The 17,128-nt window shown below is 36.5% G+C and overlaps 1 protein-coding gene across 5 annotated transcripts in view; it reads left to right on the top strand.

Annotated features, from left to right (window-relative positions):
* The first annotated feature begins 385 nt into the window (after nt 1–385).
* The window catches only part of trpv4 (transient receptor potential cation channel, subfamily V, member 4), a 29,867-nt gene continuing 13,124 nt past the window's right edge, over nt 386–17,128 (top strand). Inside the window, exons 1-6 of one of the 5 annotated variants that reach the window (XM_051110431.1) lie at nt 386–680; nt 3,092–3,171; nt 6,001–6,431; nt 8,680–8,855; nt 9,687–9,839; nt 13,448–13,588. In XM_051110431.1, coding sequence (XP_050966388.1) covers nt 3,163–3,171; nt 6,001–6,431; nt 8,680–8,855; nt 9,687–9,839; nt 13,448–13,588 — 910 coding nt within the window. In that variant the 5' untranslated portion in view covers nt 386–680; nt 3,092–3,162. Of the gene's footprint in view, nt 681–2,656; nt 2,982–3,071; nt 3,172–6,000; nt 6,432–8,679; nt 8,856–9,686; nt 9,840–13,447; nt 13,589–17,128 lie in introns of those variants that run through there. The other 4 variants (XM_051110429.1, XM_051110432.1, XM_051110430.1 and 1 more) reach the window with 4 other exon arrangements.

The raw sequence follows: 17,128 nt of genomic DNA on the forward strand, positions 1-17,128 counted from the left end.
AAGACCTTATTCTTTGCAGTATGTGTTGTAGCGTGTTTACATAAGAACATTGAAATCTTTTCCATTTTAATTCCATAAACTGTATGACAGCACTACATTTCCATTATATTTTAGAAACTTGCGACCACGCACACACAAAGTGCATACAGTAACGTTATGTGTTGTACATTATAATATAACAGTATACTATGTCGTATGTTCTCATGGCTTTAAAAGTAAGAAAAGAGCTACTTTCTACTAATTTCACCGTTAGAATGTGAATCGTTTGTTAAGTAACTTCTAAAAGTTACACGGTGAATATTTCGTTTGTCCACAAGGCGGTCTTGTGGTAAAAATGGCACAGGTTCATAGCTATTAGACTGCATATTTTGTTTGGTCACGCTTCAGACGTAAAATGATCCAAGTCTCTTACGTTTTTCTCTTACTGAATGAGGAGTTCCACACGCCTAATGCTCATTTCTACAGGTTTCCATTCAATGGGCGGAGGGAAATCAAAAAACTGCTTCTGCAGTCGCTCTCTCCCATTATCAGTTTGAAACACCTAGGTGGAAAGATGAAGCTGTTTCTAAAGTTTACCGAAAGAGCTATACGGATCCTACTTGAAGACTAAATGGACGAATCTGACCTCATAAACGGAGTAACTACTGATTCCACGTCTAGCAGTACATTTGCCTGCACGGGTGAGCAACTTTTCCTATCCATGACTTTTGATGCAGTTTTCAAACTGTGTTCTGGGAATGCTGAAAGATTGAAGTTCATTTAAAACGTTTAAAACAGTTTAGAACCATTTAAGAGAGATTAGAACAATTTAAGAGAGTTTAGAACAATTTAGAACTGAAAACGTAACAGTCCAGAACTTCCTCTTCCCACTATACCTGATTATCTCCAAATCATAGTGTTGTCTGTATCTACATAGAACCTGTTTGGCATGCACAGATCTGTTGAGGAAGTTTTTTTTCTTCTTCAGTCATTTCATGAGTTCAGAACTGTGGTTGGACTGTCAGAAGAACCAACACTGAACGCTCTTCGACTGACGTTCATTTTTCCCACAACCTCATCTTTAGTTAGATCACAGCTGTTTGGCACTTTGCAGACCTTATGACATGGAAAAGGAAACGTGGATCTTCCTCTGGGACCATGGAGATGTAGTCAGTCATTTCCAGCTTTTATCTAATGCTGTTCTGTGTAGATAGGACTGTTTCTCCATCTATTAAATTTCTCACTAGGTCTCCCAGTGACATGGCCTGATGCACTACCGTCACCATCACATCCTCTAGTTCCCAAAACACAGTAGGATGACTTATGCCATCATGCGCCTATGTTATCAGAGCTTATCAAAACGTCCACTGTTCTGCTTTCACTCTCAATGGGGATAATGGACTGTATTGGAGTCAGGTCAGAGCGGAGGTTCTGCTATAGCCAGTATTTGGATAGCACTTGCCAGGCCAGTGGCAGTAACTGTGGGGGCTTGTGTTAGATTTTCCACCATCTGCTTAAGCAAACGCAGATGAAAACTTTCTTCAGTATCAATGGTGTAGTCTTAAAGCTGGAATACAATACATGACTTCTGGAATGCCTATTTTAAAACAATATAGGCATCATATGCTTGCCTGCTTCTGGTTACAGAGAAAAAACCACACATTAAACAACCTTGGATCACCCAGATTGTCTATAAATCTAAATAAGCTATGTTCCAAGGTGCCATTCAGAGCCAAAATCTGAGTAAAAGTCATGTCAATAGTATTCCATCCTAAAATTTGGGAATTTGTGATGTGTCAGCATTAATTCTAAAGTAAGTATACATTTGTTGTTGATTACTTTTAAACTACCTCTCAGAGGAGTTGTGGAGCGTCCCAGACATGCCTGAACAAGACCAGTGATTATTTTGGCCATGAGCTCATGGAGAATCAGAAAAAAAAAACAGAAACCTGGAAGGTGACCCTGTTCCATATTGCCAAATATGAGCTAATTTCAATCATTGCCTAACCCTAAACCTCATGTCATTTCAAACCATATGACATTCTATCTTGTGGGGAACACAAAAGTAGAACAAAAGTAGAAAGTATTCATTTATTTATTTTAAATTTCCACACTGCTCTTTCCCATACAACCAAAGAGTTTTGACTTTTAAATGCAGTGTTTTAAGCAGCACTGGAATTAGATGCTTCATCAGCAGTAGTGGTTCTTTGATGTCATCATCATTCAGTGCCTCAGAAGCTTGGTCTTACTGTACTTGGACGCAATCGAGGAATTTCCCCTTAAACTGGGAACAGAATAGAAGAGACTGAGTCATGCCAGTTCGGGGGAAATGAAAGAATCAGTTTAGGACTGTCCCACAATGGATTGTGACATGTGGACAAAGGAACTGGAGTTGGATGTGTGGAGGTGGTTGTGGAGGGGATATTTGGGATGAATAGAGTAGATGAAGTGGGATGAATAAACAAAGTGTCTTGGTTCAAAACATTACATGCATGGGCACCAAAATATACCTTGTCTGTGCCTAAATGTCCACAGTTTTTTTAATAAATTTGAATAATTTTGTATGTTTTATAATTCTTGACATTGCATTCACAGATTTAACATTTGTTCACCTGCTTGGTCAGTTCAGTAGTTGTTTTTATCATATGGTGTTGAATTACATTACCTATGTTGATTCAGATACTGGAGTTCATATGCATAATTAAAAACAAATCCCATCCAAGGTACAGGATCACAACAACAATACCAGTCTGTCAAAATCCAAAAGGCAGTTCAGAACACATGTAACAAATTAAAATCGAAATCTATTACCACATAAGGGTGGAGCCGAAAACCATGAACTAGGATAGACAAATCCACAGTACACAAATCAGCTCTTAGAGCTGCACGTGGGATGACAAGTCTTCACAATGTGCTGACTATTTATACATAAGCAGGAAATATGAACCAGGTTTAAATGATTGTATGCTTTCAGAAGCTTTAGGAATACTGTGGGAACACGGGTTAGTAGACATGGATCTTGTTGTTGAGTTTTAGTTTGACAGTTGTCTTCTGTAAACGCTGGTATTGTTTTTTTTTTTTTTTCCCTCCAGCTCTGTTTGTGTCCCTGCAGACCTCCTGACAGTTTCCAGCTCCCCGGAGGAGTAATTTGCCATTAGGGAAGTGCACACAATATACAACGAAATGTCTGAAGTGAGTAGCATGTGTAATTCTACTTAATTATGTCCACAGATTTAGAGTATTAAAGCTACTGGACACTTCCAGTATCAGTATTCAATATTCTGTAATACAGACTTGTTGTTTTTTCCCAAAACAAGGTATGACTAACATGTAATCGCTAAAAAAGAGAGAATTGAATAGAACATATAAACAACAAGGCTTGTTTATGCAACAAGGCTGACTCAAAACTTTCCTCAAGCTGTCTTTACGGTGCGAAAGTGTCTTGGAAAATAGTTTCAGGCTTTCAGAAGGTCAGAAGTGCTTTTGATTAACAGCCCAAAGTTACAGCAGATGTTTGGTTAGAGACCTCACCGGTGATACCAACTCTTACGTACATACAACGTAAGAAAGAAGAAAAAGCCACTGGGCTGGACTGGACACTGTGTCATGAAAATGTCTTTAAGCTGTATTTTGCTGTTACATCCAGCTCATTCTCGACTGCAATTAAAAAGTGGTCATACACAAAATGTATTGTTAAATTAGAACATTTTATTAAAATGATTTCATCAAGCTACACTGAGAGAAGTGGAGATAGTGGTTAAAGGAGAAGTTCACTTCCAGAATAACACTTTACAGATAATGTACTCACCCCCTTGTCATCCAAGATGTTCATGTCTTTCTTTCTTCAGACTATAAGGAATTATGTTTTTTGAGGAAAACATTTCAGGAATTATCTCCATATAGTGGACTTCAATGGTGCTCCCAAGTTTGGACTTCCAAAATGCAGTTTAAATGCAGCTTCAAAGGGCTTTACACAATCCCAGCCGAAGAAGAAGGGTCTTATCTAGTGAAACAATCGGTTATTTTCTAAACAAAATGACTTTAACCTCAAACGCTTGTCTGTTCACATACGAACTCTGTGTAATCCGGGTCAATACAGTTAGGGTATGTTGAAAAATTCCCATCTCATTTCCAACTTCAAAATCGTCCTACATCTTTGCAAAAGTACCAACCCAGTGTTTACAAAGTGAACATGCAAAGATCAAAAAAAAAGGTAAAGCAGCGATGTAGGATGATTTTGAAGTTGGAGAAGAAAACAAGATGGAGTTTTTTGACCTGCCCTAACTGTATTCACTTGGATTACACAGAAATCGCATGCGTTAAAAAGTGTCCATCTCATTTTTCCAATAAGAGTGGGTGCAGCCATTTGTACATTTTTTTTTTTTTTTTTTTTTTTTTTTTTGTGTCTGACTTCCAGTCTCATCCACTTCCAGCTATTTTTAGCTGCACAAAAGCTCTTTGCGGCTTGGTATTGCAAACTGGTGTGTCTTACCATATTATTTTAATGTATTATCTTAATTATGAACACACTGGTTTGTAGTGCATGCTGTTTTACCATTTACTGCACTTCGATATTCTTCTCGTTATTTCCCTATGGCGGATTATGAACCGGATGTCTAACACATTACCAGAAAACAGCTTACTTCCGCATTGAAAAATAAGGTGGATATAAATTGTCAATTTGTTTAGAAAATAACAGATTGTTTCACTAGATAAGACCCTTCTTCCAGCTGCATTTAAACTGCATTTTGGAAGTTCAAACTTGGGGGCACCCAAGTCCATTAAATGGAGAACATTCCAAAAATGTTTTCTTGAAGAAACATAATTTCTTTACGACTGAAGAGAGAAAGACACAAACATCTTGGATGACAAGGGGATGATTGCATTATCTGTAAATGCAAGCGAGTAGCCTTGGCTTTGCTGGAGAGAAGAACCAACCTGGGAAAGATCCTTGTCAAAAACAAAAAACACACCCATTTGAACTAATTACTGGGAGAGAGAGGACGCCAGGGTCATAAGGTTGTCTAGTAGTACCAGCCGGATAAAATGATTCCAGGAGCTTTATTTCTGTAATGTATGTTCATTCTTCTTGTGCATTCAGGAATAAATTGTTTCTATGATTTCACAGTCCAGTGCAGATTGATTCTAGGACTGTTTTTATCTGGAATGCTTCTCTCCTGCAGAGTTCAAGATGTTTAGTTCTGTTCATGCTGAAGGGGAAACCAGAGACCAAAACTCAAGTCACCCTTATTTCTGTAGTGCTTTATATGATACAGGTTGTGTCGAAGCAGCTTTACAGAGATTTACAGGAAAATAGCACAATCAATTATGGAAACAACTATGGAAAGAATTCCGAGAGAATTTTGGCGTAAAGCAGCCCTATGAAGAGTTCTTGCGTTAAAAAAGTGTCCACCTTATTTTTGAAGAGTATGAAGAGTTCTATGAAAACAGAGTGAAGGTCATCAATTTGAAGCAAGTTCAGTTCAAGCAGTTCTACAAAAGGCAGCATTGTCTTTATCCAGTTTAAGTCAGTTCAGTGTTGATTCAATCCTGTTTAATACCAGTGTTAATGTTGCAAGATGCGTTTCATCTGTAAAGCAGCTCTACAGAGCATTAATTCAGTTCGAGTTTTGTTCTCATCCAATGGCGTCAATCTGTGTGGTCATACAATACATTTATTAAAGTTAAGTGACTTTCAGTCCCCAACTGAGCAAGTTGCTTATACTTGCTGTATAATTTCTATAATAAGACCAGGATAACCTGATCAAGTTTCAAGCATACTAATTAGCCTACAGTTGGGGAAATGAACTTTGACCACTTTAAGTAACTGTATATTTTTAGATTTGTTTCCAAAGCCCTGTAGAGTTGGTTGGTTGACAATATTGGTTTAGATAGTTGCCTAGCTGCAATTATTATTACTTTCCATTGATCCATTATTTGGAGGTTTTGATGTAGCTCACACTGTAGAGTAATTGTTTTATCTTGTGTTTAAAGTCCACTCAATCAATTTTGACTTTCCAGCAGGGCTTCTCTGCTTCCACACTACTAAAGCGCTATCGTCTGGCCATGACAGAGGCAAACTCAGTCTCTTCACTGTCTGGGACTGTTGCTGAGGAGCCGTCAGAGGGTAAGGACCTTTCAGCAGAAGGGGATCCCAATTTCCCCATGTCTGCACTTTCTGAACTTCTGGACAATGATGATGGATCACAGCCGACCCAGGATTCATCCCAGGATTCAGCGCGACCTGGACCACAGAATGATAACAAGCAGAACTCACGAATAAGGTTCCCAGGGGCCTTCAAAAAAAACCCCATGGACCTCCTTGAGTCTACCATGTCTGAGTATCCAGTGGCACCTGGGCCTAAGAAGGCACCGATGGACTCCCTGTTTGACTACGGCACATGTAGAGAGGTCAACAACCAGAAAAAACGCAGGAAGAAACTTCCACGAGGGTAAGAGACATAGCTTCAGTTTGTTTCTTGTTTTATACTTGGGCTTTTTGCCACTTTTATTGATACAGTAGTGGAAAGGGTACAGGAACTGATGGGAAGAAAGGGGGGGATGAGACTATGAAAATTACCGAATTCAAACTTGCATTGCCCAAACACATGCACTAACTACTAAGCCATGGTAAAAATGCTTCTTGGGTGGTATACAACCCCTTAGCCCCTCAGATATTTTTCTTTGTTGCATGATTTAAAAAAAACATTCAAGTATATACAGTTACCTTCAGGAATCTTAAAACAAAGATGGACACATTGTTTACTGGGTGATAGAGTGCAGACTGGGGTTTGTGGAAGGCTAGTTATGAAATAATCACTCTTTGCATTGTTCGCAATTACAGTGTTTTGAGGTTGTTAATAGTAAAGAATATTTATTTATATAGGGCCTTTCGTACTGTATATAAAAAATGTTTTTTAGAAAAGTCAAATTGGAATTTTCTTGATTTAATTGTGGTGAGACTATAGTCATATCTTTTCTGAATGCCTTACAGATAATCACTTTTGTAGATTTTTTGCTCCATGCTGAGGACAGTGAACTCATGATTTTGCACTCTTGATTATGCACGGTGGGGCAACTGAATGTCTGTTGTTGTTTCTGTGAATGCTTTTGGAGTAATGTTTATGTTAAGGTCTGTAAGGCAGTCAGTTTTTCCTCAGTTCATAGACTTATTTATGGAAGTTTTTTTTCCATAGCCCTTAAGTAAATTTCAAGCGACACAGGGTGGTTCCACTGCCTGGCATTACATCTTAACCGCTACACCTTAACGTTTTCATGAATCCCCTGTACAAATTTATCCCCTGGTTTCACAGACAAGGCTTAAGCCTTGTCCCAGACTAAAACATCAATCTGAGCTGTTTTAACTGAAAGAAACTCTCACTGATTGTTCTTAAAATATGTCAGTGCTTTTGTTTTGTCTCAAAATACACACCAGTAATGTTTTTTTCTCAGGCACGTTTATGAAAATTACTTAAATGTCTTAATTGAACAATGACCTAATCCAATCCTAGCTTAGTCTAAGCCCTGTCTGTGAAATGAGGCCTATATTTGTTACATGTTCAAAGGTGCAACAAGTAACATTCCTTCAAAAAAAAAAGTTTAATAGTGCTTTTTAGAATGTAAATGTTCATGACTTTAAAACAAATCAGTCCCCTCATTAAAGGGATAGTTCACACAAAAATGAAAATTAGCCCATTATTTACTCAACCTCCAGGCATCCTAGGTGTATATGATTTCCTTCTTTCGGACAAATCCAATCGGAGTTATATAAAAATTATCCTGGCACTTCCAAGCTTTAGAATGGCTGTAGATGAGTGTTTCTCTTCATCAGTCCAAAACAAGTCCAATAAAGTGCATAAAAAGTGCCTCACATGGCTCTGAGAGGCCTCCTGTTGTGAAACCGATGCATTTCACGGCTAGAATTTAATCTAGCTTGTGCCAACTAGTTGTACACCGAAGGGTTTTCGGGTGGATGTCATAGGACGTCGGCATTGTGCATGTGCCGCTCAGATGTGGAGTAAGGTAAACACAGCACAGGTCATGAATTAGAAGTTCAAAACGAGGATTTGTAAAGAAAACTGTTGGAGTATTTCAATATAAACCAAGAGGAGACTGGTTTTCCTTTGCTAAAGTAAGGAAACTTTGCTTCCTTTGCTCCTGTAAACAAACATTGGTTTGTGCGAGACTCACTGGCGCATACGGAATGGCGACGTCCTATGTCTTCAGCCCGGGGCTGCTTCTGTGTACGACTTGTTGGCGCAAACTAGATAAGTGATTCTTATGTTTTAAATATGGATATTTTTCTTACAAAAATCCATTGATTCACTACAGGAGGCCTTTATTCACCCCCCTGAACTGTGTGATGCACTTTTTATTATGGATGGATGCACTTTATTTGACTTGTTTTGGACTGATAAAGAGAAACACCTGCCTATTGCCATGATAAAGCTTGCATGTGCCAGGATAAAAAGGAAGTCATATACACCTAAGATGCCTGGAGGGTAAGAAAATAATGAGCTAATGTTCATTTTTGGGTGAACTATCCCTTTAAGGAAGTCATTTTAGATTTTAGTTTTACATTTCAATTCAGTCAATTTCAGTTTTAGATACAAATAAGTGAAACATAGAGATACTTGGTGCACTTTTAATTGGAGTTGTCATCTTTAAAGTTCCTTTAAAAGTTTATGTTTCCCCCTGCAGGAAGGCCGAAGTTGAGATGTCATGTGACGAGGGATCCCCGGAGCCCCCTGTTCTTAAAGTCTTCAACCGCTGGCTGCTGTTTGAAGCCGTATCTCGAGCAGATCGAAGAGCTCTGGATGGTCTCCTGCAGTATCTTCAGTCACATGAAAAGAGGCTGACAGATGAGGAGTTCAAAGGTGCATTCTGGGAATGGTTTAGTCTCTGAGCAAAAAGCAATAAGTGTATGTTTAGGCTTGCTGTCCAGAATTCAAACTGAAAATGACCTACAGTGTTCTTAACTGTTTTACTTGAGTTAACACTAATATTAGGACATTTTACATTCCATAATAATGATCTAATGATAAAGATCTAATGATATTTAAAAGACAAAGCACTCCTATATTACACATGAGAAATCAAGGTTGTGTCCCTAAATATCCGATGTTATTGCAACCGTTTTCCTTCATGGTCTATTTGGCTTTTGTTGTTGTGCCTTTTTCTTTCAGCAAAGGAAATTCTATTATATTAGCTGATGCGACCTTGCAAGGTGGGGTCATATTTCTACTTCCTGCCAAGCAAACTTTTAGCAGAGAGTAGTAAGAAATCACAGCAAACTGTCACAAGTGGAAGGAAGGATTGTGTTTGAGGGGATCAAACAGATAACTCTGGCTAAATATAAATGCTGGAAAAATTCTCACTTGATCCATGAGTGAAGCAAATCAGGATTTATAAAGCCAGAGGAAAATTTGATACCTTTGTAAAAGAAAGGCAGCAAACATTGCTATTACTTTCGTACTTAAGATTAGAACAACCTCCTAATGTTAATTATTAAACTTTGATGTGTACATTTTCTTTCTATTGATTTAAGTAATCAGACCCAAAATTTGCACTTTCCGAATGATAAAAAAGCCAAACAAAATCCCATAGATGTATAAAGGAGGGACACAGGCCATATCTAGGAGCCGGAATATCATAAGAGACTTGGGGCAGACTCACTGATAACATGTTCTTTCCTTTACTTTCTCTAGAACCTTCTACAGGGAAGACGTGTCTACCAAAAGCACTTCTGAACCTACACAATGGTCACAACGACACCATCCCTGTGTTGGTGGACATTGCCGAACAGACAGGAAACCTCAGAGAGTTTATCAACACGCCCTTCAGAGATGTGTATTATAGGGGTGAGTCCTCCAACCACCAAACACTCATACAAAAAATCAGCTGTTAGACCCACTTTTCAAGCATCCAGTTAAATGTTTCCATAATCTGTGGTGTGAGCTGACATTTACTCTGAGCGGCTTCCATTGCCGCCCTGAGCAGGTTAACGAAATATGAGCTGGAAGGTGGAGTTTCATGCACGCTTCTGACTGAGCTCAGTGTTAAAGAAGTTACCCCAGAGTTAGCGTTGGGTTTCCTGCAGTCCCCACCCTGTTCTGTACAAAGAGTCCTTACAAACACTCCTGAATTTGTGAACGCAGTTCCTCTGTGGGTTGTTTAGGGTATTTGAATTTGCCAGTGCCACACCCAATGCACTTCATAACTTTCCATTCCCTCTGATTCAAAAAAACTATTTGTTTTACATAACGGTTTTCAGTGCTGAGGCCTGGCAGCTAAAACACACTTGTGCTCCTGAGGGTGACAAATTCAAGTCCAGCTCATGTCTCTTTTTTTATTGTCTTTTCTTCTATTAAAGTGGTAAATGGCCAAAATATTAAAAATATCCAAATATATTTAAATTTTTATATACATCGCTATTTAAAAGTTTGTGGTCAGTAAGGTTTTTTTTTTTTAAGGAAATTAATACTTTTATTCAGTAATCACACTTGAAATTGATTAAAAGTGACAGTAAAAACTTTTACATTGCTAAAGATTTCTGTATCAAATAGATGCTGTTTTTTTTTTAGCTTTCAAACCAAAACAAATAAAGAAGTATCATAATCACACAGGCAGCAAGAGCAATATGACACTAGTGCTGATTTTGTCCTGATCTATCACAAGCTTAAATGTGATTTTATACAACAGTTCAGTAAATAAGAAGTTGATATTATTATATTTTAAACACAATATTATGTGTTTTCGCTCAATTTTGCAGAGAACATATTACTACTGAAGCCACAGCAGAATTGTTGTGTGTCTCTGAGCAACACAGCGGTGTTTAGTTTTGGAATAAATCCACGTTCTGAATGAATCGTGTAAACCAATGATTTAAAGCCCCATTCATAAAGATGGCCGTTTACTTCATTCCTGAATGGATCAGCTGTTTGAACGAATCGAATGAGTGACTCATAAAGACATTTACCACAACCTGCTGACAGATGTAATTTCTTATTTAGAATATAATTTCATAAAAAAAAATAATAATAAAACCAAGGGATAGTTGTATGAACAAAAAATACTGAGATGTTTCTTAAATTATCTTCTTTTATGTTCCATAGTTACGTTAGACCGTTGCAGTCTAAATGTTTGTGTAATAAATAAAACATTTCTTTCTAAAGCTACAGTTTGTAATGTCTACTTGATACTTTCTCATTTAACACAAAAATAGCTTTAAATAATGTTTTGTGGGTATTTTAACAGTCAAATTTATCAAATGTATTTTGCGATTAATTAGATTAATTGAAGCATCAATTAATTAATTAGATTAAAAATTTTAATTGACTGACAGCTCAATTTAAAATATATTAAAATATAAAAAAGTTAATTTAACCCCTTAACTGTCACTGTCCGGCAGTTAGGTTTACATAAAGCCTAAGTTTACTTACTTAATAAATTACTCAATAAATAAATAAGTTTACTCAATAAATTACAATTAGATTCTAATCTAATCATGACCATATATCGTTGGAAAGGTTTAAGACTCCTAAATTGCAATTACAAATTATGTAGGAACAGTAATAGATTTATGACGAGTTCTGGCTTTTGTCACAAAAATTCTTTTTTCGTTTCCCTTTTCCATATCACATGTTTTAGTAATCATTAATTATGTATCATTTGAAAACTTGAAACTTTAAAATTGAAACATTTAAATGGCATTTTAATATCTCCTCCCCCTTAGTGGGTGGTGTCGTATTTCAAAATGTATTACAGTCTTTTGGAATCACAACTTTTTATAATCTTGATAAAATACATATCGTTGGAAATGTCTGAGTCTCAAGATTCCATATTTGGTGATTATTTTGTGATAGAAGTAATAATGAGTGAGAAATTAATTTATCAAAACATTCAGTGGAGTTTAGATGGCATACGGTGGTTGTCTGTGGTATAACGCCTAAACAAAATTGCATAGGAACCTAATTTTTTTTTTAAACAACTTATTTAGACATGCGCCTTTTAATATTGTAGTAATTTTGGATTTAAACTATTTGTAAAATATTTATTTTATAGAAAATAAAATAAATTAGTACAGTACATTTTTTTTTTTACAGTAAATTTAAACTTCTATAACATTTTTATACTTAATTTTTTTTTAAAATGATTTCACTTCTGCAATAATCTGCTAATTGTCTTTTTTTAAAAGAGAACCTTGGGTCTGTATTTAAAAGCGTTCATGAATTATAACTATTTAGGTTTGGACAGTGCACTCTAACGTCTATGACAGATAAGGACAGATGAGGGATTAAATTGTAATAATATTTCACAATATTACAGTTTTTACTGTAGTTTTGATCAAATAAATGTGGCCTTGTTTAGCATAAGAGACTTCTTTCAGAAATATGTAAAAATCTTACCGACTCCAAACTTTTGAATGGCAGCATATTATAAATATATTACAGTAATTTCATTTTTATTTTTATGTTCTGGCAGCTAACTCAGATTTAAACCTAATTTTCATTTTTATTCCATTGTAATCTTTCACATGTTGTACATGCCATGTGTATAATAGCAGCATTATTAATACTAGGAAGTTTTAGCTCTCAAAATACATAATAATGTACTTGCAGCAGACATTGTGGTTGTACAGTCTGCCTCTCATTTCCTGAGGAAATAATCTCTCACACATTGCTTTAGTTTGTTTACTAGTGTTGGTTCAGGCCTCCAGGCAGTAAAGTGTATATGTCAGAAAGGCTAATTCTGTCAGTCAGCAGATTTCCTTGTGTAGACCCACTGCCAAAATGCATACAAATGCACTGAACTACTACAATAAAGTAATTTAAGATGATTCCTTTCTTTTTAGTTCAGCCAAGTATATTATAAAATACGTCCTTAAACGTAGACTCCAAGTTTAGCATCCATTTGAATCTATTAAATCTGACAGCGATAGAAAGAAATAAAGTTAAATGTAGATTCTAGTCATGCACTAACAACATTCGTTGTTCATACACACGTTAAGATACTAAATGTAATTGTTTTGTAAATATGGACACAGGGTGGCGGTCTGTTCAAACTGACGACACATGGGTCATTACTATACATAAATATTAATAGCCAAAGCAAACAGTTCTGAATGTATTTTGTTTATCTAAAAACAGAAGTAGCAGACAACAGCAGAGAGAGAAAAAAAAAGTGTTATGTCCTATAGAGGTCTTACACAAACCCACAGGCTCTAGACACAACATTTTCATATTGCAATACTTCCTCTTGTGTAAGATAAGTTGATAGTATCTAAGAATATCATTCTGGTTCCCGCTGCTCTGTCTGATAAAATGTATCATGGATATCAGTTTTCCTGTAACGTTACAGAGCGCTTTGGTTTGGATGTAATGGTCAATTCTTTAGCATGCGATGAACTGCTCCTAACTGATTCTTCACTGTCATCTTCATTTATAATAAAAATGTGGTGTGTCCGTAGGTCAGACGGCACTGCATATCGCCATAGAACGACGATGTAAACAGTATGTGGAGCTTCTGGTGGAGAAAGGGGCTGATGTTCATGCTCAGGCTAGGGGCCGATTCTTCCAGCCCAGAGAGGAGGGTGGATACTTCTACTTTGGTGAGTTTGTTGGTGTAGTTTTGTTTTAAAGGGGTCATTGGATGCTAAGTTTTTCAAATTGAGCCATTTGCAGATGCCTGTTGTTGTGGTGTCACACCGACAGAGGCCGCTCCCACGATAGTTGATTGACATGAGCGACTTACCTCAGATCAGCTGTAACAGTCAGACCTCCATGTTTTGATGCCGGAGCAGGGATGTAAGTTAGACAAGAACTGAGCGATTGAGGTGTTGTGTTGCTGGATGTAATAATGAATGTAGTGGTCGTCGTTTACTCTCGACATCTGAGCTGCTGAAGATGCAGTGGATTACATTTGTCTGTGAAGGGAATGCGCCTCCCAATCTACATATAGCCGTCCATGTTCGCGCGAATCATTCGTGATCCAGCTTCACTTACAGCAGAAGTGAGTATAAGGGTTTTTTTTATGAATCTTTGCGATCGCCTTTCCTAATAATGTGCTAGTTAACAAGTTTAGAGGCTAATAGGGCTGTGACGGTGGCATATTTTTTCCACCGCGGTGGTAATGGACAAACTATCGTCGTTGGCGCGGTGTTTTTAATAGTTTTTAAAATTCGTTTCTTTATAAAGTTAATTTAGAAATATGTTTGGAACATTTTTTGTTTGTTAAATTAAGGTTTTTGCTTTTTAAAGTAACGACCAAGCGGCCAGAGGCAGGCAGTGAGTTGATCACAGCCTATGTTTGATCAATTTTGCCGTTTCAAATCATCACGACTTGCCTAAAATAAAATTTCAAGCATATCACAATGTTATTTTAAACGTTTAACTTAAATAAATGCACACTATTATGCGTATACAGTCGTTGGAGAGTGGAAGCTAAGTGCGCTTTGCAGGACATGGAGGCGCCAGCGCAATCACTTGCAAAAAAATTAAAATACGCCATAATCTTTGCTCATAAAGGTAAGCGTAATATATCATCTGGAACTATAAAGGGTCTAATTTTATTTGCGTGCACTCACAATATCAACTAAATGTTGTGCTTTTGTAAAAAATAAAGAAAACAAACAAGATGCGCTTTCTGATGTGTTGGTGTTGAACAGGAGCACTGCGCAAAAATGAAACGAAACTCAGTGAATACTTGCCTTACAGTCAGGATAAATCTATCTATAGAAAGCTTTAAATTATTACTTTACTACTTTAAGACTAAAAAAAACCAAATCGAAAACAAAAACTTTTTCATTATAAAATCCGTAGAGATGCATTTCTCTATAAAGGCGCGTCCAATGAGCAGATGGAGAGTCAGAATCGTCATCTTTGCGACACTGGCTCAGATAACACTAGTTTATTAAAAATTCATTCAAGTATGTCCTTATTTCCCCCCGACACATTCATGGTAAATACTTTTCCTGGAGCTTTGCAAGCTTCAGCCTATTGTGTGTGTTTGAACGTGGATTTTTCCAGCAGCTGCGAAGGCACTTGCGCTCGCTGCTGCTGCTTCTGGCGGGGACACGAAACACGGCCACGGCAGAATAATTGTTGCAGAAACACTGTATTTTATGCTTGTTATAGATTGTGTGACGTCACGTGCAGTACTGCCGGTGGCAACCGACCACCACAGTGGCGCGGTTGTCATTGCCACCGTCACAACCTTAGCGGCTAAATGCGGCTAAAGTAAACAGGCTCGTCACTCCACAGCGAGAAGAGAGGGGCGGGGCGAACAGAACTCATTTGCATTTAAAGCAGCCTCGACCAGAATGGGATGATTTTTGCAGAGCTAATTTTGGCAAGGTAAAAAGGGTGTTGTTTTACATTACCATTGAGAATTTTTAACCAAAGTACATTATAGACTTTTCATTAAGACCCTAAAGAATCATATCAGCTTGTGGAAAATGGGCATCCAATGACCCCTTAAAATGTTTAAACAATCTTTATTGTGAGATAAAACCAGATGTCTACGGTGTATTGTGTGGGATATGAATTTGCTTCAGCTGCGGTTATGATTCTTCATTCATATATTGAATGCTTTAAAGCTCTGTTGTGAAACATCTGGCCCAATGATAAACTGCTAACCTCATTACCACATGCTGGAGCCTTTAACTCCCTAAGTTATGTGTGGGAAGCTCCGTTTCCTGTTTTATCAGTCACTTTGGGGTCAAAAAGATTCCCTTTTTAAAAGAAATGAATGATATGCCTTCATTTAACAAGCATTAAATTGATCAAAAGTCCTGATGGGTCAGGAATAAAGAGACAGGAAGTCTGGGGTGTAGATGAAAAGTGTTTTTATTAATATTGCTTACTAGTCAAGTCTCAAACGAGAAGTGGGCCATGAGCAGAGAAGAAGTGGCCAAGAACACAGAACACAACTACATATATCTCTCTCTCTTCCTGTTCAAGCATTGGCATATGTCCCAGTTCCTGGGTGCACCATGTACATGTTTGTCAGTTCTTAACAGAAACATAGGAGGTAGTTCAGCCTTGTATATAAAAACTATGATTATAATTTAGACAGAATGAGAAGAAAAAAGTATGAAAATATTAAAAGTATACACTGCTGTTTAAAAGTTTGGGGTCATTAGGATTTTTAATGTTTTAAATGGAGTCTCTTGTGCTCATCAAGGCTGTATCTATTTTTTTTTTAAAAACAAATATTATTGCAATTTAAAATAACAGTTTTCTATTTTAATATACTTTAAAAACTATATTTTATTTAGGTGACGCTAAGCTGAATTTTAAGCATCATTACTCCAGTCTTCAGTGTCACATGATCCTTCAGAAATCATTCTAATATGCGGATTTATAATCAGTGTTGGAAACATTTGTGCTGCTTAATATTTATTGGTACCTGTGATACTTTTTCAGGATTTTTGATAAATAAAAAGTGAAAAGAACAGTTTTTATTTAAAATAGAAAGTTTGTGTTACACTACTATTCAAAAGTTTGAGGTCAGTTTTCTTTCTTTTTTTAAATAAATTAACACTTTTATTCAGCAAGGATGAAAAATGATAGTAAAGACTTTAATGTTTAAAAGAATTTTTATTTTGAATAAATGCTGTTGTTTTTAACCTTTTATTCATGCTGTTGTTTTAACATTATTCATATAAATATTAAGCAGCAACATTTTCAACACTGATAATAATTCAGCATATTAGAATGATTTCTGAAGGATCCTGTGACATTGAAGACTGGAGTGATGGCTGATGAAAATTCAGCACTGCATCGTAAAAATAAATTATATTTTGAATTATGTTAAATTAGGAAACCAATATTAGAAATTGCAATAATATTTCACAGTATTACTGTTTTAAGTGTTTTTGATCAAATAAATACAGCCTTGATGAGCATAAGAGACTTCTTAAAAATCTTACTGATCCCCTTTTGAATGGCAGTGTATTTGTTCCAACACTTGCGTAAAGACATGCATAATGTTAAAAAAAGAATTCTATTTATTTATATATATATATATTTTTATTTTAGTTATCAAAAATTCTTATCAAAGGGTTTCCACAAAAATATTAAACTGTACAACTGTTTTCAACATTGATAATAGGAAATATTTCTTGAAAATCAAATCGACGTATTAGAAT

This window comes from Labeo rohita, chromosome 5 (assembly GCF_022985175.1).
Source record: "Labeo rohita strain BAU-BD-2019 chromosome 5, IGBB_LRoh.1.0, whole genome shotgun sequence".
Classification (NCBI taxonomy): domain Eukaryota; kingdom Metazoa; phylum Chordata; class Actinopteri; order Cypriniformes; family Cyprinidae; genus Labeo; species Labeo rohita.